Source organism: Rhineura floridana, chromosome 21 (assembly GCF_030035675.1).
Source record: "Rhineura floridana isolate rRhiFlo1 chromosome 21, rRhiFlo1.hap2, whole genome shotgun sequence".
Classification (NCBI taxonomy): Eukaryota; Metazoa; Chordata; class Lepidosauria; order Squamata; family Rhineuridae; genus Rhineura; species Rhineura floridana.
The window spans coordinates 5,739,265-5,762,208 of NC_084500.1; the positions used below are offsets into that span (position 1 = coordinate 5,739,265).

At 47.0% G+C, this 22,944-nt stretch overlaps 1 protein-coding gene across 1 annotated transcript in view; it reads right to left on the minus strand.

Moving 5' to 3' along the window:
• MYBBP1A (MYB binding protein 1a) overlaps positions 1-22,944 on the minus strand; it is an 81,894-nt gene that overhangs the window by 49,657 nt on the left and 9,293 nt on the right. Inside the window, exons 5-12 of the mRNA XM_061604594.1 lie at positions 21,233-21,340; positions 18,276-18,466; positions 16,877-17,044; positions 15,201-15,318; positions 12,246-12,535; positions 5,578-5,694; positions 4,750-4,875; positions 1,129-1,335 (exon numbers count right to left, since the gene is read on the minus strand). Coding sequence (XP_061460578.1) covers positions 1,129-1,335; positions 4,750-4,875; positions 5,578-5,694; positions 12,246-12,535; positions 15,201-15,318; positions 16,877-17,044; positions 18,276-18,466; positions 21,233-21,340 — 1,325 coding nt within the window. The remainder of the gene's footprint in view (positions 1-1,128; positions 1,336-4,749; positions 4,876-5,577; positions 5,695-12,245; positions 12,536-15,200; positions 15,319-16,876; positions 17,045-18,275; positions 18,467-21,232; positions 21,341-22,944) is intronic.

Consider the following 22,944-nt stretch of genomic DNA (forward strand, 5'->3'; position numbering starts at 1 on the left):
CTGCAAAAAAGGCAAGTGCTATTTTAGGCTGCATTAACAGAAGCATAGTTTCCAAATCGTGTGAAGTATTGGCTCCCCTCTATTCAGTACTGCTTAGGCCTCATCTTGAGTACTGCATCCAGTTCTGGACACCACACTTTAAGAAGGATGCAAACAACCTGGAACAGGCTCAAGAGGGCAACAAGGATATCAGGGGACTGGAAACAAAGCCCTATAAGGAGAGACTGAAAGAACTGGGCATATTTAGCCTTAAGGAGAGAAGACAGAGGGGCGATATGATCGCACTTTTCAAGTACTCGAAAAGTTGTCACACAGAGGAGGGCCAACATCTCTTCTCAATCGTCCCAGAGTGCAGGACACAGAATAATGGGCTCAAGTTGCAGGAAGCCAGATTTCAACTGGACATCAGGAAAAAGTTCCTAACTGTTAGAGCCATACGACAATGGAACCAATGACCTAGAGAGGTAGTGGGCTCTCCAACACTGAAGGCCTTCAAGAGGCAGCTGGACAGCCATCTGTCAGGAATGCTTTGATTTGGATTCCTGCATTAAGCAGAGGGTTGGACTTGATGGCCTTATAGGCCCCTTCCAACTCTACTATTCTATGATTCTATGGCTGGTGTCAACTCTTCTTCATGCAGAACATAGTGAATCTACAAGAAGCAGAGATGGCTACCAACGTGGATGGCTTTTTAAAAAGGACTAGACAAATTCATGGAGGATCAGGCTACAAATGGTTACTAACCATGACGGCTGGTTTCTGCCTCGACGGTCAGAGGCATTATGCTTCTGAAAACCTGTTGCCTCTAGCTACAGGAGGGGGGAGTGCTCTTGCACTCAGGTCCTGCTTGTGGGCTTCCCATTGGGGCATCTGGATGGCCACTGTGAGAACAGGATGCTGGACTAGATGGGCCACTGGCCTCATCCAGAAAGTTCTTCTTACGTTCGCGGTTGTCTAACACGACAGGGGTAGGGTGGGGGACCTATGGCCAGATATTGCTGGACTACTAATTCCCATTGTCCCCAATCACTGGCCATGGTGGCTGGGTCTTCTGAGAGTTGGAGTCCCACCACATCAGGAAGGCCACAGATTTCCCCCTCCAACGCCCGTGCTGTAGGCGTTTCTTACCGGTTCCAAGCAAGTTGCTCTTCGTCACCAAATGGGACCACAACCGCGACCTGCTCCCGGTGCAAAAAGAGGACCTTGGCATACTGGACAATGAGGTACAGCCACGTGTCCCCGTTGGTGGTCAAGCCATGGAGGTGCTTCCTCCTCATTTCTTCCGCTCCGGCGGAGTCCCCCAGGGCGGGCATCGTGTTCAAATGTTGAAGCAAACTGCGGAGAACGCAGCAATTAGAAACAGGCCTGCGGGGCAGCTTAAGCTCGAGTTTAATTCGGGTATGACACACTGCAATGTCTCCACCCTCCTCTAAAGAAGAGCTCCTCTGCAGGGGTCTAGCACAGCATCAGCTTTGCGCACAGAAAGTCCCAAGTTCAATCCTTGGCATTTCCAGGGTTCCATGGCTACTGAGCTGCTGTTAGGTTCTGGGCCTCCTTAGATGTTCATTTTTTTAAAAAAGAAAAGTTCTGCAAGCCTCAGGGTTTCCCCCGAGCAAGCCAATGCGTTGCTCATCTATCTCAATGGGCTCCTTTTGCCTACAATCCTGTCATAAACTATCACCAGAATTCCGTATGAAGAGGAGATTTTATTGTGGCTTGTTTTTCTGCGGAAAGGCCAAGGCAGCTGTTTATTATTATTTATTTATTTATTTCATTTAATTTATAAACCGCCCGTAGCTAATAGCTCTCTGGGCGGTGTACAAGGTTAAAATACAATATTACAATAAAATCAATAACAAGTAGCAGCAAGATTTTAAAACTAGAACATTAAACATGAAAACATTAAACGTTAACATTAAACATTAAAACATTAAAATGCCTGGGAGCATAGCCAGGTCTTAACCTGGCGCCTGAAAGAAAGTACCGTAGGCGCCAGGCGTATCTCCTCTGGTAAGCTGTTCCACAATTCGGGGGCCACTACAGAAAAGGCCCTGGATCTAGTAATAATCCTCCGGGCATCTTGATGATTTGGTACCCGGAGGAGGGCCTTAGATACTGAACGAAGTGGACGGGTAGGTTCATAGCGGGAGAGGCGTTCCACAAGGTATTGCAGTCCCACACCGTGTAAGGCTTTATAGGTCAACACCAGCATCTTGAACCTGGCTCGGAAACAAATAGGTAGCCAGTGCAAGCGGGCCAGGACAGGTGTTATATGCGCGGACCGATTGGTCCTCGTCAGCAACCTGGCTGCCGCGTTTTGCACTAGCTGAAGTTTCCGAACTGTCTTCAAGGGCAGCCCTACGTAGAGCGCATTACAGTAATCCAATCTAGAAGTTACCAGAGCGTGAACAACTCTCATGATTAGCCAGACATTTTAATGATGATGATGATGATGATGATTAAATTTTATTTATACCCTGCCTTTCGGCCAAAGGCCCTAAAGGCAGATTACAAGAAAAATAAACACAGGTATAAAAATACAATAATATACAATATAAACAATACAATATAAAAAAATTAAATTATATTAAAAAATTTAAATTAAATTACTATTTGTTTTTAGTGTTGCATTGCACTTGTGTATGTTGCTGTGCACCACCTTGTTACAGTGCATGAATTCGTGACACAGAAATATTTAAATACATAAATAAATACCCGTAAACAAGTAGCAGTGGGGAGGGGCCGTAGCCTCGTGACAGAGTATCTGCTCTGCATGCGCAACCTCTCACTGGGGCAGGGGATCGCCAACATGTCACCCCGCTGCTGAAAGGATTGCGCTGGGTGCCCATTAGCTACCAGGCTAAGTTCAAGGTTCTAGTTTTGGTGCACAAAGCCCCATGCAGTTTGGGACCAGGACACCTGAAAGATCATCTTACCCCTTATATATCCAGTCGATCACTGTGCTCTGCAGGCGAGGGCCTCCTGCAGATACCATCTTATCAGGAGGTCTATTCCACAACATAGGAAGTGGACCTTTAGTGTGGCAGCACCCACCCTTTGGAATTCCCTCCCCTGAAATATTAAACAGGCACCATCTCTGTTATCTTTTCAGCGCCTACTGACGACCTCCCTCTTTCAACAAGCCTTTTAAGTAGAGACCTTACTCTAGTCTACTGGAACTGGTCTTTAAGTCATTTTTAAAGTCGTTTTTAAGATGTTTCAATATGTATTTAAAGATGTTTTCTCTTAATACGTTTTAAAGTCTCTTTGTTTTTAAGATATTTTAAAGTGCTTTTAATGTTTTTGTTTGCCGCCCTGGGCTCCTTCTGGGAGGAAGGGTGGGATATAAATTTAATAAATAAATGATAATACATAAATATTTATGTTCACCGCCCAGAGAGCTATTGCTAGTCGGGCGGTATATAAGTTTTAAAATATAAATAAATAAACAAACAAACAAGTACAGAACATCCCATGGTCAATCCCTGGCATCTCCTGGTAGTGTTGGGAGAGACTCCTGCCTGAAACCCTGAAGAGCCACTGCCCGTCAGTGTAGACAATACTGAGCTAAGATAGACCAATGGCCTGACTCGGTATAAGGCAACTTCCAATGTTTCCGTTACACAAACTTTAAAAACAAAAAACAAAACCGGAATTCCATAACACGCTCGTCTTATGGGTCAGGAAAAGCCGGGGGTGGGGGGGGTGGGAGTGCTTTTACAAGGTGTCTGAAGCAAGCGATGGAAGATGCTTCACATATTGGAAAGATGCATTTGACCTGTGAACGTCAGGACTCAAAGCCGACACGGGCAGGCAAAACTGTGGGATGACGTGCTGGGATTCAGCCTCTGCGTCGTCCCTCAGCTCCAGACGCCAGTGAATCCCATCAAAGGGCTAAACTGGAGAAGGTGTAAAACACACACCCTGCGTCTGCGTGTGGTGCACAGAGGGGAGGCTTTAACCTTTTGCTCCCTGCTAAGATCCCCGTCCAGCGAGGTGGTCCTGCTGACTTCCTTCCTTCTGCAAAGAAGCCAAGTCGAAGGGCTGATTCTTGCCACCTCCAATGGGCCACATCTATTGACTGCTGGAACTTATTACATAATTGGTACTACTGATTTTAGCATGTGTTTTTAAATTGATTTTTTTTTTAAGTGTTTTTAAATTTCTATATTTGTTTTTAATTGCTGTAAACCGCCCAGAGAGCTTCGGCGATGGGACAGTATACAAATGTGATAAATAATAATACTGATTGAATTTTCACGCTGTTTTTAAAACATGGTTTTGATTTACCTACAGTACACACTGTGTTTTTACTGTATATTTCTTACGTAATATGTTGTTTTCCAATATAAGTTTTATAACATGCTGTTCACCAGTTTGGCGGCCTTTTGGCCAAAAAGTGGTATATAAATAAACCATACCTACCTACCAAGATCAGCCCCCCTGTGTCTGCTATCTGCACTGGGGAAATAGAGTTTACATGGACTCCACTAGGAGCTTCCTTCACGTCCCCCTGCAAATCACAGATGTGGGGTGCAGCGTCCGTGTGTGATCTGGACTGGAGCCGCAACAGGGAGTTAAAAGGTTAAAGGTCCCCCTACTCTCCACACTAGGGCCCCAGTCCTGACCAAGACCCAAAAGGCACGCAATTTACTTCTTAAAAAGTTATTCATACCATTGCTAATTGCACAACTGTCTACTTGGGAATCTACCCATTTTGCCGAGCTAGCAAGACAGCCAAGCAGATACCTGAAAAACGAGTTTGCGGTTGCTGCGCGGGACGGCTCTTTCAGAGGGACCGATGGGGTGGTTTTCGTCTCTATTATCTCAGGGATCTGTTTCTTGGTCTTGAAAAAGGCGTGAAAGAAGCAGAACCTGGCAGAACGAGACAGCAACGTCTTAACATAGGTTGCTGACACAAAGAAGCCTTCCCCAAAGATGTGAGACTCTGGAGACTCTTGGCGGAGAACTCCAGGGATACCCACTTACATTTGAAAACAAGTGTCCAGTCCTCATGTATGCAGAAGTTAAATATGAAAGATTTGAGCTGGGAGCTGTTGCATCACAGTGAAATCTAGCCTGTGCTGTGGCTGTCGTCCAGGAAAGTAAATGCAAGAAGTCTTGCAGTACCTGAAATATTATTTTTTTTAATGTGGCCCTATAAATACGCATAGTGTGTTACAAAGTGCCAGAGGAGATGTGCCCGTCATGGGGAGCCTACAAGAATAGATGGGGGGCCCTAATTCCCTCAGAGCACTACAATTTCCAGAGTCTCCCGGGGAAAGGGATTGATTGTTAAACCACTCTGGTAATTGTGAGGGGAATAGAGGTTTCCTGACAACTATCAGGCTCTTAACAAACCACAGTCCCCAGGATTCCTTGGGGGAAGCCATGGCTGTTTAAAATGGCATCATAGCGTTTTAAGTGTATAGGGTGGATGCAGCCTAAGATCATACAAAGCTGGTGGGCATGGCAGCCCTTTAGTTTAAGGCCTATCAGCTACCTCAAACAAACAACGCATCGTTCCCCCAGCAAGCGGGCGGTGCAAGCTGCGACCAGCCGCCTCATCCCTTATACCTGGTCACGTCAGTCACAAACTCCTCCTCCTTCTTGATTTGTGGGTTTTCAACGATGCCAGCGAGCCGAGCGATGATCCACTTCCTCAGCCGCGCAACGCAGCGATCGGTCATTTCCCTGTACGGACAGAAAGGAACATGCAATTGAAAGTAGCCGCTTCCCTTGAGAGTCTGGAAATGGAACGTGAAAGATTTGAGGCTAGAGGGGGTTGGCATTGTAACTGGTGGGGCAGAAGGCAGGGAGCCCAACAAGAGGCAGAGCCAGAGCCAGTGGGAGGCGGGGCCAGCTAGTTCTAGTTTGGTCTCCATCCTCCTGCCTGCTGGGTTCTGCAAAAACGGAGATGGAGGAGGAGGAAATTGACAGCAGTGCCACCCCCTGGACTGGTTGTAAGAAGGCAGGCAAGTGGAGCCTGGCTGAGCACAGACTGAGGATGGTGGGACGCTGCTCCACTAACTCCAATGGAGGAGCCTCCATTGCTTCAGGCACTAGGCTGGTTCACAGGTAAGGCTAAACCATCGTTCAGCCTTCTGAGACATTGCTATTATCATCAGGTAGGACTGGAGGGGGGATGACAATCTGAAACCCTGGAGGGCCACAGCCAACCAAAATAGGCCACAGGGGACTGGAAACAAAGCCCTATGAGGAGAGACTGAAAGAACTGGGTATGTTTAGCTTGGAGAAGAGAAGACTGAGGGGAGATATGATAGCACTCTTCAAGTACACGAAAGGTTGTCACATAGAGGAGAGCCGGGATCTCTTCTTGATCGTCCCAGAGTGCAGGACATGGAATAATGGACTCCAGTTGCAGGAAGTGTCCCACTCCAAGGATGATAGCTCTCCTGCTATCATGGAGAACGATGGTCTCGGGGAAGGAGAGCATCCAGCTGAGGAAGAGGGAAATGATCCTTTAGAAGGCCCATTCCTTGGGGGCTGAGCAGCTATCCTCTCGTGCTGAGGATATATCTCCAGGGAGTGGAGGGATCCTTGTAGTGGGCGATTCGATCATTAGGAATATGGACAGTGGGGTGTGTGATGGGCGTGTAGACCGCAAGGTGTTTTGCCTTCCTGGTATGAAGGTTGCGGATATCGCCCGTCGTTTAGATAGTTTGGTAGACAGTGCTGGGGAGGAGTCAGTGGTCGTGGTGCATGTTGGCACCAACGACATGAGGAAATGCAGCCGTGAGGTTCTGGAAGCAAAATTTAGGTTGCTAGGTAGGATGCTGAAAGCCAGGACTGCCAAGGTGGCTTTCTCTGAAATGCTACCGGTTCCACGTGCAGGACCAGCCAGACAGGCACAGCTTTGCAGTCTCAATGCGTGGATGAGACTATGGTGTTGGGTGGAAGGGTTTGGATTTGTTAGGACTGGGGAACATTTTGGGACAAGCCGGGCCTGTACAAAAGGGACGGGCTCCACTTGAACCAGAATGGAACCAGACTGCTGGCACTTAAAATTAAAAAGGTGGCAGAGCAGCTTTTAAACTGACTGAGGGGGGAAACCCGACAGGAGCTGAGGAAAAAAAGGGGTAGGCCTAGAAGTAGACATTGTGAAAGCAGGGGCACAGGATATAAATTCAGAAGGGCAAAATTACCACAGGCCAAACCACAAGTGCCAAAGACACTTGAAGAGAGACACTGCTTACAAGTGCCTGTACGCTAATGCTAGGAGCCTCCGAACCAAGATGGGAGAACTGGAGTGCTTGGTCTTAGAGGAGAGCATTGATATAGTGAGCATAACAGAGACCTGGTGGAATGGAGAAAACCAGTGGGATACGGTTATCCCTGGATATAAACTATATCGGAAGGACAGGGAAGAACGTATTGGTGGCGGTGTCACTCTATACGTGAAAGAAGGCATTGAATCCAGCAAGCTCTAAACCCCCAAAGAGGCGGATTCCTCCACAGAATCGTTGTGGGTGGTGATACCATGCCCCAGGAGAGATTTAATACTGGGAACGATCTATCGTCCCCCTGATCAAAATGCTCAGGGAGACCTGGAGATGAGATATGAAATTGAGGAAGCATCCAAACTAGGAAATGTGGTAGTAATGGGTGACTTCAACTACCCAGACATAGACTGGCCACATATGTGTTCCAGTCACGACAAAGAAGCAAAATTTCTAGATATCCTAAATGACTATGCCCTAGACCAGTTGGTCATGGAATCGACCAGAGGGATGGCAACCCTGGACTTAATCCTCAGTGGGGACCGGGACCTGGTGTGAGATGTAAGTGTTGTCAAACCGATTGGGAGCAGTGACCATAGTGCTATTAAATTAAACATACATGTAACTGGCCAATTGCCAAGAAAATCCAACACAGTCACATTTGACTTCAAAAGAGGAAACTTCACAAAAATGAGGGAACTGGTAAAAAGAAAGCTGAAAAACAAAGTCCAGGGGGTCACATCACTCAAAAATGCTTGGAAGTTGTTTAAAAACACTATATTAGAAGCTCAACTGGAGTGCATACCGCAGATCAGAAAAGGTACCGCCAGGGCCAAGAAGATGCCAGCATGGTTAACGAGCAAAGTCAAGGAAGCTCTTAGAGACAAAAAGTCTTCCTTCAGAAAATGGAAGTCTTGTCCGAATGAAGAAAATAAAAAGGAACACAAACTCTGGCAAAAGAAATGCAAGAAGACAATAAGGGATGCTAAAAAAGAATTTGAGGACATTGAGCACATTGCTAAGAACATAAAAACCAACAACAAAAAATTCTATAAATACATTCAAAGCAGGAGACCATCTAGGGAGGCGATTGGACCCTTGGATGATAAGGGAGTCAAAGGTGTACTAAAGAACGATAAGGAGATTGCAGAGAAGCTAAATGAATTCTTTGCATCTGTCTTCACAGTGGAAGATATAGGGCAGATCCCTGAACCTGAACTAACATTTGCAGGAAGGGATTCTGAGGAACTAAGACAAATAGTGGTAACGAGAGAGGAAGTTCTAAGCTTAATGGACAATATAAAAACTGACAAATCACCGGGCCCGGATGGCATGCACCCGAGAGTTCTCAAAGAACTCAAAGGTGAAATTGCTGATCTGCTAACTAAAATATGTAACTTGTCCCTTGGGTCCTCCTCCGTGCCTGAGGACTGGAAAGTGGCAAATGTAACACCAATCTTCAAAAAGGGATCCAGAGGGGATCCCGGAATTTACAGGCCAGTTAGCTTAACTTCTGTCCCTGGAAAACTGGTAGAAAGTATTATTAAAGCTAGATTATAGAAGAACAAGCCTTGCTGAAGCAGAGCCAGCATGGCTTCTGCGAGGGAAAGTCCTGTCTCAGTAACCTATTAGAATTCTTTGAGAGTGTCAACAAGCATATAGATAGAGGTGATCCAGTGGACATAGTGTACTTAGACTTTCAAAAAGCATTTGACAAGGTACCTCATCAAAGGCTTCTGAGGAAGCTTAGCAGTCATGAATAAGAGGAGAAGCCCTCTTGTGGATAAGGAATTGGTTAAGAAGCAGAAAGCAGAGAGTAGGAATAAATGGACAGTTCTCCCAATGGAGGGCTGTAGAAAGTGGAGTCCCTCAAGGATCGGTATTGGGACCTGTACTTTTCAACTTGTTCATTAATGACCTAGAATTAGGAGTGAGCAGTGAAGTGGCCAAGTTTGCTGATGATACTAAATTGTTCAGGGTTGTTAAAACAAAAAGGGATTGCGAAGAGCTCCAAAAAGACCTCTCCAAACTGAGTGAATGGGCGGAAAAATGCAATTCAGTATAAACAAGTGTAAAATTATGCATATTGGAGCAAAAAATCTGAATTTCACATATACGCTCATGGGGTCTGAACTGGTGGTGACCGACCAGGAGAGAGACCTCAGGGTTGTAGTGGACAGCATGATGAAAATGTTGACCCAGTGTGCGGCAGCTGCGAAAAAGGCAAATTCCATGCTAGGGATAATTAGGAAAGGTATTGAAAATAAAACAGCCGATATCATAATGCCGTTGTATAAATCTATGTTGCGGCCGCATTTGGAATACTGTGTACAGTTCTGGTCGCCTCATCTCAAAAAGGATATTATAGAGTTGGAAAAGGTTCAGAAGAGGGCAACCAGAATGATCAAGGGGATGGAGCGACTCCCTTACGAGGAAAGGTTGCAGCATTTGGGGCTTTTTAGTTTAGAGAAAAGTCAGGTCAGAGGAGACATGATAGAAGTGTATAAAATTATGCATGGCATTGAGAAAGTGGATAGAGAAAAGTTTTTCTCCCTCTCTCATAATACTAGAACTCGTGGACATTCAAAGAAGCTGAATGTTAGAAGATTCAGGACAAACAAAAGGAAGTACTTCTTTACTCAGCGCATAGTTAAACTATGGAATTTGCTCCCACAAGACGCAGTAATGGCCACCAGCTTGGATGGCTTTAAAAGATTAGACAAATTCATGGCGGACAGGGCTATCAATGGCTACTAGTCAGAGGCAGTATGCTTCTGAAAACCAGTTGCCGGAAGCCTCAGGAGGGGAGAGTGTCCCTGCACTCGGGTCCTGCTTGCGGGCTTCCCCCAGGCACCTGGTTGACCACTGTGAGAACAGGATGCTGGACTAGATGGGCCACTGGCCTGACCCAGCAGGCTCTTCTTATGTTCTTATGAAGCCAGATTTCAACTGGACATCAGGAAAACCTTCCTACCTCCCTGTTCAACAGCTCCCACTCGTAATACATGCCGTGGTCACCTCTCGATTGGACTACTGTAATGCGCTCTACGTGGGGTTACCCTTGAAAACAACCCGGAAATTGCAACTTATACAGAATGCAGCGGCGCGCTTACTTACCAACAGCCGCCGCCGTGATCACATTACGCCGGTGTTATTTGATCTACACTGGCTGCTGGTTGTTTTCCGGGCCCGATTCAAGGTGTTGGTCTTAGCCTTTAAAACCCTGTACGGTTTCGGCCCAGTTTACCTGAAAGAGCGCCTCCACCGCCACCAATTATGCCGCCCGACCAGATCAGCCACGCAAGGCCTTCTCTCAATCCCACCAACCAAAACAGCTAGGTTGGTGGGTACTAGGGAGAGGGCTTTTTCTGTGGTGGCCCCCACTCTCTGGAACTCCCTCCCGTTTGATCTCCGACATGCCCCTTCCCTGGATGTATTCTGCAAGGCCCTGAAGACGTGGCTATTTCAACAGGCCTTTGAGATCCTTGGGATGGGTTAATCTCCATGAATTGTCATCTATTATATGCTGTATATGTAAATGTTTTTATAAATGTACTGATGACTGTCCAGTATTTTATTTATTGAGATTAATGTGACTGCATTTGATACTATTGTATTTTATCCCATTTTAATGTACGTCGCCTAGAGTGGCTATCTGCCAGATAGGCGACACACAAATTAAATATTATTATTATTATTTATTATTATTATTATAGAGCCATATGACAATGGAACCAATGACCTAGAGAGGTAGTGGGCTCTCTGACACTGGAGGCGTTCAAGAGGCCGCTGGACAGCCATCTGTCGAGAATGCTTTGATTTCGATTCCTGCATTGAGCAGGGGGTTGGACTTGATGGCCTTATAGGCCCCTTCCAACTCTACTACTCTATGATTCTAATAGGGAATCCTGATCATATCCACACCATACATTTAAAGCACCATTAGGTCGCTTTTAACCTTCACGGAGAATCCTGGAAACTGTAGTCTGGGCAGGGTGCTGACATCGCAGGGCTACAATTCCCAGCACCCTTTCCAAATGACAGTTCCCAGAGTTATCCTTGAGTGTTAGAAATGGTGTAAGAGTGCTATACATAGATGATGTGCCTGTGACTGATTTTGGTAAAAGGCAGGTTCCTATTTTGATAAAAGGCAGGATGCAATTACGCAATTTTTTTAATTAATGTTTTTGAAGATGTTTTGTTTTAATGTGTTTTAAAGTTTGTTTTTATGATTTTTTAAAATGTTTTTAGTGCTTTTGGTTGTCACCCTGGGCTCCTGCTGGGAGGAAGGGCGGGATATAAATGTAATAATAATAATAATAATAATAATAAATAAACTGACAACCATCCCAGACACAGGGGTGGAAGGAAGGTATAGGAACCCTAAACCGCTTGGGGTGAAAGGTACCAATAGACCCTTCCTCCCAAAACACACAACGCTTAACCCTGGAGCAGGATTCACACTGATGAGTAGGAGCCTCACAAGGTTGCGACTGAATGCACATGAAAGAATGAGGAAGGACTTTAGCTCAGCCAGCAGAGCCTCTGCCTTGAAAGCAGGAAAAGTCCCAAGTTCAGTCTCCAATGGCATCTGCAGGTATGGCTGGGAGAGAGTGCCCTTCTGAAATCCTGGAGAGCTGCTGCCCGTCAGGGTAGGCGATACTGAACTAGACAGATCAAGGGCCTGACTCAACAGAAGGCAGCTTCCTCTGTAACTCTTTAAATCAGTCCTTCATTCAGAACCATGAGGACTTGAAGCTTACTTTGTTTTTTTGGTGGAAGAGCCACAGTTCAGCGTTAATGTTTCTGCATGAAAAAGAAATTCCATCCCTGGCATCTCCAGCTCGGGCAGAGAAAGATTCCCCTCCCTGAAATCCTGGCAAGCTGCTGCCAGTCCGTGTAGGCAACAGTGAGCTAGACGCACCCCATGGGTCTGACCCAATATGAGGCATCGTCCTATGCTACCCAGCTTGGTTTTCCAAAGCCCGCATCCCCGAGACTCACACGTCGCTTTTCTTCTCGTTTAGCTGCTGCCGCTTGGTTGCAAACTCCACGCAGCTGTCAAAGTCCGGACTGAGGAACATGGCCTTCAGCCAGCCAGTGTACTTCAGCAATGCAGCGGGAAGCAGGTGCCTCAACACTTTCCAGAAGGTGGGCACAGCCGGGTAGCCTTGGTTGGTGAGGGTGGAGAAGCCGATCACCACTGCTAGCTGCTTTTCCGGGTCGCTGCATCCTTCCAAGAACGAGCCGACATAGGCCTCCATCTCTGGGGCAAACTTAAACCGACCGTGGAGCTGAAATACACAGACAAAGCTCAGCAGCAGAGAAACTGCCTTGCATGCAGAAGGTCCCAGGTTCAATCCCTGGGACCTGCAAGTAAAGCTGGGAATGTCCCTTGCCTGAAATCCCAAAGAGCCGCTCCCAATCGAGGTATACCAGCCTTCTCCAACCTTTTGGACTAGAAGTCCCATTAGCTCCAGACGGCATGGTCCCAAGTTAGGACTGACGGGAGTTTTAGTCCAGCAAGATCTGGAGGGTACCAGACAGTAGTGAAGTGGTAAATTCAGAAGTGCAGGGTCCCTTCGTTATAGTCACACCATACTCCCCTCACAGCCATGCCCCCGCACAGACATTCCCCCTTCCAAGATTATGCAACCTTCTAAGATTATTCCAAACAAAGTACGGAACTAAAAGTTCATTTCGTTGTGTACTTTCCTTTAGTGGTGCATTGTAACAATCAATGCAGATCTCCATGTGTTGCCTTTCAACTAGATCTACTATTTTCTGTGCACGTATATGGGGAAATGTACCAAGTTGCTGTAAGGTAAGGAACTTCCTTTGCTGAGTTTCCCTTCATGGTTGTCATAGTAAGACCCAGTGACTGCATTTGGGCAGAGCTTATGAGTTTTCGGAGGAAACTTAATTATGGGATTTCACGATCCTCACCTCTGGTGTTGGCTGTACCACACGCACATGCACACACACTTAGGCATACTCATTTGCATTTCATCTTACCATGCACAACATATATATACAGAACATCTTTAAAAGCACACACACTTTCCCAACCCAGACATATCTTCTCTCTTTCCCTTCTCCTCCCTTACTACTCCTGGGTTTGAACTGGAACAAAATCACACATATTTCCCCCCTTTTTTTGTTTTGCTGCTGGGTTGAGAATAAGATCCTTGTTAACAAATCGGATGCCATACAGCAGAGGGGGGGAGAGAGAGGGGGGGGAGATAGAGAGGGGGAGGGAGAGACCCCCTTCAGTCCAAGTTTTCCCCTCTCATATCTCTTTTTTCACTTTCCCTTGCTTGCTTGCTCTTTGTCATTTTCTCCACTTTCCCACAACCACAGACATTCCTAGGAGCCAATCAGCATGAAAGGGAGTGTGCTAGCCACTGAGAAGAGTCTTCTCAGTGGCTGATTCGATTCCTTTCAATGACTGGCTCCAGTCAGCAGGAAACGATACTGGAGACACAGGGACCCTGCACCCCAAAAAGGAAGGGGTCTCTCTGGGACCCTGGACGACTATGCCGCTGACACCAGGTTGGGGAAGGATGAACTCGACGCAGACTCCCTTCATCCCCAGCCATCGTGGCCAATGGCCAGAGATTATTTTTTATTTATTAAATTTATATCCCCCCCTTCCTCCCAAAGGAGCCCAGAGTGGCAAACAAGTGATAAAACAATCAAAGCATCTTAAAAAGCATCTCCAATACAGTTACAGACTGGGATAAAAGCTTGATGAAATAAAAAGGTCTTCAGTAGGTGCCCAAAAGACAACAGAGCCTCTCTCATGTTTAGGGCCGGTGCCAGGCGTGACTGGGTCCTTGGACACCAGCCTGCCCTGGGCCCCCTGCTCCCAGCCCCCCCCCCGACCATGCAGGATTGCTCCATCTCCCTCTTCTCTCTTTCTGTGAATGCCCTGCATGTTGGGCGTGCAGGCTGCTGCCCTCAACCAAGATGGCCACAGAGGCTTCTCTAAGGGGCTGATACCCCCGCCCCCATCTTTGTTGATGGCACACATGCGTGCTACGCTGTGTGTGCGTACATGCCTGCCATCAATCAACATGGTGGTAGGGGCATTAGCCCCTTAGAGAAGCCTCTGCTGCCATCTTGGTGGTTGGCAGCTGCGTGCACAGAGTGCAGGGCATTCACAGAAAGGGAGAAGAGGTAGGTGCAGTGGGCAGGTGCCACGGGCCCACACAGTCTGTGGGGGGGAGGGCCTGGGAGCTCCATCTCTGCAATCTGCGGCAGGGTCAGGAGTCGACCCTGCCAAGGATTGCAGAAGGGGAGCGCTACCGCCAAACCCTAAGGAGGGGCCCTTCAGGGGCCCCTCTGGGCTGCAGGGACCCTTGGCCAGGGCCCAACCTGGCCGCCCTTTGGTGCCAGCCCTGCTCATATTTAAGAGGACAGAATTCCAAAGTGTCAGTGCCACCACACTAAAGGCCTGATTCCTATGTTGCACTGAACAGACTCCTGATAAGATGGCATCTGGAGGAGGCCCAAAAAAGCAAAGAGGGAAGCACCCAAAAACAGTCCAGGCAAGAAAAGGAAGACCCTCAAGGTGCCAAACCAGCGAACAGCGGAGAGTGGAGAATATGAGAAATTTTTATTGCAGCCCAACGCGTTTTGGGTGTTGGCACAACTGTTTCGTCAAGGGCAATCTTGTGCAAATAACAAGCTGGTTTCTCATCAAGGCCCCTGCCCCTGTAGCCACTCGTGCGAAACCTGCGGTGCTCCAAATGGTGTTGGGCTCCCAGCTCCCATAAGCCACAGCCAACATAGCCAATGGTCAGAACAGCAGGAGTTAGGAGCCCGGCAACATCTGGAGAGCCACAGGTTGCCTTTCAAAGCTGCTACGTGAGATGTGGTGCAGATTGAACCCAGGACTTATTGCATGCAAACATAACCCTACAAAAATCCCCAATAGATATTGTTGCGTTCCCCTACCTGGGTTGACACAACATGGATCCCATAATGGCGCATAACTTCCCCTCGGAGAACCATCTTGAGCTGGCTAAGCGAGAGGAGCGGGAGGGCACTGCCCAGCAGCCGGTAACACATATAACTAAGGGAGAACAAGACACGCAAGACAAGAAAGAGGTCATAAATAATAATAATAATCAAAACTAATTATCATCGATAATATAATTATAATCAATAAGAATTATAATCAACAAGAATCAACAATAAAAATCAATAGGCGAAAGTGGGCTTCGAACCCAGGCCCATTCATGGAATAGGCTTCCGATCCTAGTCATCAGCCCCAAAGCTCGTGAAGATATTCTTCAGCCTTGCTCCGCCCCAGAGGCAGCTGCAACATTTCTATGAGCGAACGCGTAGCTTTTGCTCTTATTTGTGCGCCGTAATTTGAGCCGCCAAGTGGCTGTCAGTGCAAAGACACGTAGATGACTTACGTACATACATAATTGTTTTGTTTAGCAATATGCCGTTACAAACATAGATCAATCTATGTCATGTAGACGACTTGTGTTATCAAGTTGGGTGGCTTGATGTAACCATCGTTCGGGGTCATGACTTGCAATGCTGTCTTGTAAGGGGCTTGTTCTTTAGTTCATGTGCGCCTGTAATGCCCTCTGCAAGCTGGATCGCTGTAAACACAACATTTTTATGATGGGCTCAAGTTTTACGCTTTTTACAATACCCAAGGGAACCGAGTTCTGTTCTTTTGAACCAGCACCTGTTGCTGCCTCAGTATGCAGGCTTTTGAGTTACAAAGCATTCTCTGACAGAGTTCAAATGGCACACGTCTCATTGGTTGCAGAATTTTTGGGGTGTCTGGGGGGTATGTCCTGCCACAACTGCATATAAAGTGGAGGGTGGGTGCTGATTCAGCAAAATCAGCACCCGGTATTGCTTTCAATGTTTTTATGTTGCTGATGTTTTGCAAGACGTCGGTAAATACTTTTATAAAGAAAGTCCTTTTAAGGGTGGAGACAACACTTTCCCTTCGAGCAGTGGTTCCCAAACTCTTTTTTTCCTCCACGGACCACTGGAAAATTGCTAAGGGTCTCCGTGAATGGGTGGTATGCAATGTCAGTCCTACTCAGAGTAGACCCATTGAAGTTATGGGCACAACTAACTTCGGTTCATTCATTTCAACGGGTCTGCTCCAAGTAGGACTTAGTCGATTGTTTTCCTGCCTGCTGCAGCAATTGTAAAGAGTTGTGCTAGATGCTGCACGATTTCAAATTGTATTTTGATTGCTTTGTGTTATTTCTTATATTGGATTTTATTGCATTACAATTTGAATTCCATGTGATTCTACAGAACTCAAATTTACGTGTTCTTCACAGACATGCCACGGACTACCTGAATGAAGCTCACGGGCCACTGGTGATCCACGGGTCACAGTTTTGAAACCCCTGCTTTAGAGTATCAGAGTCAGACAGTGGCTAGTGCTTTGGTTCAGAGCCAGGGAAACGTAGGATTAAACCCCCGCTCAACCACGAAGGTCCCTGGGAACCCCAACAAACTTATGAAGAACCTGGGAATGCCCCAAAGTACAGTTCAAAAACCACAGGACTAACACAGAAAAATTGGAGAGAGAAAATAAAACTGGGGGGGCGCAAGTGAGGTCCACACACACACACACACACACAAACCTGCAGGGTCCAACGTTGTCTTTCAGCAACCCGCTCTCAACGGCTTCTTTCCAGAAGAGCTCGAAGGTGCCTTCCTTCACGGCGACCTTCATCAAGTCCAGCCCGACGGTCGGGAGAGTTCTGTCCTTTTTCTCCGACTTGGCCGCCATTTTCAAAACCTCCACAAGCCTGGAAGGAAGACCAAACAAGACAACATTTAAACTTTTTTAAAAAACTATCTACCATTGACTGGGGGAGGGGATTCCAGACTAGCCGCCTTATGCCGAATCAGACTACTGACCCATGTAAGCCCTCCACTCTGACTGCTCTCCGGGATTTCAGACCAGAGAGATTCCCAGCCCCTATCTGGAGAAGCTGGAGACTGAACAGGGGACGTTCGGCATGCAAAGCGGATGCTCAGCCACCACCAAGACCCCTGGAAGACTCTGCCAGCATCACCGAGGCTTACATCTTTGTGAATTATCGAAAGCAGCAAAAGGTCTAACTCCGGATCATCTAACCGGGTGCCAGCAGCAACCCAGTGTCCTTCCCCAGTCCTACCATTGGGGATCGAATTTGAGACCTTTGGCATATAAGGCTTGTGCTCTGCCACTGAGCTACAGCCTGATAATTATTATGTATATTTGTATAAATGAGCAGAGATCGTCAACGGTCTGAGATGCGTGCGTTTTCCTAAGTGGCCGGCTTTTACCCTGCAGTGAGATCACTGAGACTTAAGACTTAGTAAAATAAGAAAAGCTACTTTATTTATAGAAATACAGAGTAGATAGGAAGGCATACCTAGTTCTAACTAACTAAGGTGGAGGTGCAGTGCGCAGACGTGGGTATTGCCCTCATGGCTCAGGAGAGAGAGCAAAGACAAAGAGGTCTCCTCTCTCCTCGGACAGTCAAAGAAGAAAAATAAAGGCAGGAGGGGCAGATAAGCTTACCTGAGCATATCAGTTTACAATGGAAGGAAGTTAGGTAGAGAAGAGCACAGGTAAAGGTAGGCAAGCCTAGCCAGCTGGAGGACCCGGACTCTATGTCCCTTCTGGAACAAAACAGGAGTTGCTCTTGCCCCACTTCCAACAATAATTAAGTCCTTCGGGAGGTGGAGGGGATTGTCTCTGGATTACTATTTCTCCATTTCTTGCCGCTATCTTCTCTGCCCTACTTTCGCATGCTTTGCAAAAGGCCTACCCTCTCGTATGTAATTATGTCTCTCTTTATTCTAATATTCTAGGATACTTAGGAGCAAAAATATGCAAGTAGTGGGTGTGCAGAGGAAAAAGTATGATTTATTCTGATTTATTCTGCATTTTTATTGTTTTAATTAATGAGCTTATGCAAATGCATATGTATCACATCGCTTCAAGATATTTTCCAAGTTACTTTCTGCATCTGTTCCTGGTCTACCTACCTGGGAATATTTTCCGCTGTGACGATGGCGGCTGTGCCCAAGAGAGCCTTCAGTTTTTGTGGCCGGAGAACCCTGGGGAACTTCTGGATGCCCACCAACAGGAGGTAAAGCTGCTCCGGAGTGCTGAAGGCTGAGGTGAGGTCGTCCTCCAAGATGCTGAAGAGGACGTCTTCAAACACGGCTTCTGGAATCTGTAGACAGCAAGAGCAAAAGCGAAATAAGACACTGGCTTTTTGAACTCCACGCTGGCTTTCTTCTTCCAACACCTCAAGACCACCCACCTCTATCCAAGGCCCCCATCCACCCCATGCATTTAAAGCACTATCATGCCACCTTACAGAGTCATGGCTCCCCCCCCAAAGAATCCCGGGAACCGTAGTTTGTGAAGGGTGCTGAGTGTTGTAAGGAGGTCCCCCTATTCCACTCCCAGAGCTAAAATTCCCAGAGTTCTCTGGGAAAAGGGATTGACTGTTAAACCACTCCGGGAACACTAGCTCTGTGAAAGGGGAATAGGGGCTCTGTTTAAAGTGGTATACGGCAGCATTCATTCCCTACTTTTATTCCACTTTAAACAGTCATGGCTTCCCCCAGAGAATCCCGGGAACTGTAGATTTTTATGGGTGCTGACAGTTGCTAGGAGACCTTCTGTTCCCTTCACAGAGCTACAATTCCCAGAGTGGTTTATCAATCAATCCCTCTTCCGAGGCAACTCTAGGAATTGTAGTTCCGAGAGAGCCAGTGTGGTGTAGTGGTTAAGGCAGCCTTTCCCAACCAGTGTGCCTCCAGATGTTGTTGGACCACAACTCCCATCAGCCTCAGCCAGCATTGCCAATGGTCAGGAAAGATGGGAATTGTGGTCCAACAACATCTGGAGGCACACTGGTTGGGAAAGGCTGGGTTAAGGTGTTGGACTACGACCTGGGAGACCAGGGTTCAAATCCCCACACAGCCATGAAGCTCATGACCACATGCTCTCAGACTCACCTACCTCACAGAGGAGCCGGAAGGGTAAAATAGGAATGAACAGAACCACATATGCCACCTTGAGCTCCGTGGAGGAAAGGTGGGATATAAATGTCATCAATCAATCAATCGAGCAGGTCTGTATCTACGCATGCTTAATCGTGGTTCTTCCTAAACAGCAACGAGTCACCCGAGTTAGGTGCTACAAATGTTACCAGAGCTTATACTCTTTTATTTTGGGTTTTATAATAGCCTCTGGGTACAGCTCTGCTTTCAAATGACTGCACACTGTCCCACTGAAGATGATCTTACGGGAATGCAGTCAGGCCTTTGATCTTTTTATATGCACACACCATACCATTAAGATTGTCAGGTTCACCAGTCTTATTTACTGAATATATATTTTGGTTTCATAGGTGTATTTATTTGATCGAATCCCACATTATTGTTCCAACCTCTTGGTTCACTCGTTATAAATTTACAGATAAGGCTAGGTGTTTATGATGATGATGATCGGATTGGTTTAGTTTGTCAATGACTTCTGAAGTCCCCTTCCAACTCTGTTATTCCAATATCACCATCAGCTGACCAAATGTCAGATATTGTTTTAAACCATTTTTAATGCTGTATTTTACATTGTGGTGGCCTACCCTGAACCGTCTACTGAAGGGAAGGGAATAGATCTAACTGCAACAGGCTTGGGACCTGAGTAGTTAAAGGAGCAATTCTACCAATATCAACCATCTCAAGCCCCATAATTGACACAGGAGGCACCGTTGGTGACACTGCCTCTGGCTGCTGCCCGGTTGTCATTGATCTGTGACAGGGCCTTCTTGGTGATGGTTCCCCAACGGTGGAATGCCCTCCTGGATGAGGTGTGCCTGTCTCCCTCAGTACAGGCATACCCCGCTTAACGTCGCTTCACTTAACGTAGCCTCGCTATAACGTACATGCTCCATATGTCTGTATTTCTCCAGAAACGCAGCACAGCAGCAGAGGCTTTAGAGTGCGGGGGTGAAAATAGACACAATCGCGCCACCGCAGATCAGCTGGGAGGCGCGGCAGTGCAGCAGCAGAGGCTTTAGCGTGGGGCTTTGAGGCTCCGCATGAAGGAGAAGTAAGAAAAGTTTTCAAAGGTAGTGTGTCACTTCAAGGACATTTTCGGTTTATGTACTCGCTCTGGTCCCATTGAGTATATTAATGAGAGGTATTACTGTATTGACTTTCAGGAGAAATTTAAAGACTTCTGTTTACCCAGGGATTTAATGGCTGAGAGATACTAGCCACGGCAAACCGTGAAATGAGTAACTTTGAGGGTACGCGACTGCTTTCAAATGTTGTTAGATGTTCTAGATCCCTGGCGTCCAATACAGTCACCATTCACCACGTGTCGCAAAACAACTATTGATTTGTGGCGAATGGAGACTTTACTTCCACCATCTGTTTTTTAAAATAATTTTTAAAATGAAATTCTTTTATACATGTACCAGTTCAAAAAAAGTGCCCACCCTCCGCCCTTAATCGCAGATTTGGTCTTGGTGTCATACACTGCAAAATGTGCTTGCGCTGTGGGGAGAGTCCATGCACAACCGCTGTTTTTGAACGTCGCATATACAGGTGGTAGATACTGAACGATGCTGAGATGTAGTCTTACCTGACTTTATCCCCAAGTTCCCTGCGCTACCCAATAAAAAGATACGTCTGATTTCACACTAATTCTTATCAATAAAAAATTAAAACATCACTGTGTATTTTCCCACCCTCAAAACCACATATTATTATCATTATTATTTCTGGTCATGTGGCAAAAACATTAACCACAGCAAGGTATGAAAAAAAACTGTTGGACGCCGCTGTTCTGGAAGGTTTTTAATTGCTTTTAAATACTTTGTCCTTTGATTTTATATTGTATTGTGTCAACATTTTGACGTTTGCCACTCCGGGCTCCCTTGGGAGGAAGGGCAGGATGCAAATTCCATAACCGACAACCGTACCTCGGAGACGATATCAGCCAAGGTCTTCCTCGGGAGGTCCTTGAGATGGGCGCGGTGCTCCGAAAGGCTCTGAAGAAGCTGGACGCACCCAAGGAGAGCCTTTGAATCCTAAGAAATCCAAGAGAGAAAAGGGATGAGGATGGATGTGAGCCAGAGCACTCAAGAAGAAAGGCAAGCACTTGAGCAACCTAGGAAGTTGCCTTCTGGCAAGTCGGACCATACTGGGCCATCTAGCCCAATGCTGTCTATGCTGCCTGGCAATGGATTGCCAGGGTTTCAGTCAAGGGACGCTGACATCCCTGCTGGGGACTGAGCAGTTGACCTTCTGCCTGCAAAACAGATGTTCTACCACTGAGCTGTTGCCCTTTGCCTTCCTTCTTTCTGTTATTTTCTTTATTAATTTATGCTCGCATTTATATCCCGCTCTTCCTCCTAGAAGGAACCCAGGGTGGCAAAACAAACAACAAAACCCTAAAAACCCATCAATTAAACACATTTTTAAGAACAAAACCTGTTTAAAAAGCAAGTCCAACACAGACACAGACCGGGATAAGGTCTCCACTTAAAAGGCTTGTTGAAAGAGGAAGGTCTTCAGTAGCAGACTGGGATAAGGTCTCCACTTAAAAGGCTTGTTGAAAGAGGAAGGCCTTCGGCAGGCACCAAACAGACAACAGAGACAGCGCCTGCACAGAAGGGTCTCAGGTAGCAAGCGATGGCAAAGACCTCCATGTCAGATACCTGGGAGAGTCATTGCCAATTTGAGTAGACCCGATCTACTGGCTTTCCCCAACCAGGTGCCCTCAAGATGTTTGTTTATTAAATTTATATCCCACCCTTCCTCCTAGAAGGAGTATTGTTGGACTCCCAATGCTCCATCAGCCCCAACCAGTACGGCCAACAGTCTGAAACATCCAGGGGGCACCCGCTGGAGAAGTCGCCCAGGCCAGCCTCTTAGTTCAGTGGTAGAGGACGCGCTTTGCATGCGGAAGGCTGCCAATTGAACTGGCATCTCTAGTTAAAAAGGTCTCGGGGAGCAACACTGGGACAGGCCATGGAGAGCTGCTGCCGGTCAGAGTAGACAGCACTGGGCTAGATGGACCAACAGCCTGTCTCGAAAGGAAGATACCTAGCACACGGCTAGGAAGTTCAGCAACATAACAACAGTTCTAATACTCAACACAAATATAGCTCTTGCACGTGTCCGAAGTACTTCATGTGCATTCTTACAACCCTGTAAGGTAGGTCGGTGTTATTATCCCACATATTGCAGATTCTTTTAGGAGGGTGAGAATGGCTTGCATATGTCCACCTAGGGCAGGGGTGGGGAATCTCAGGCCCTCCAGGCCTCTCGTATCTGGCCCTCGGAACCCATCCCAGAACGCGCCCCTTGCTGGCCCTTCTTTGCACCTTCCTGGAGTGTTTTTGCCCAGCTGGAGTACGCCCTTGACCTCTGATCATGCCTCTGCTTGCCCGGATGAAGGACAGGGAGAGCAGCGTGTTGAGAAAGGAGCCTACTGTACAAAAGGGGAAATTAGCATTTGTTGCCACGCCCACTTCTGCCCCAGCACGTGGCCCTCGGGGGGCTGCCCAGAAGGGAATGCAGGCCTTGGGCTGAAAAAAGTTCCCCACCCAGAACCTTGCGGCAGAGGCAAGATTCGAACCAGGGGCACCACGATTCATCGCTCAGTCTCTTGCCCGCTACGTGACACCAG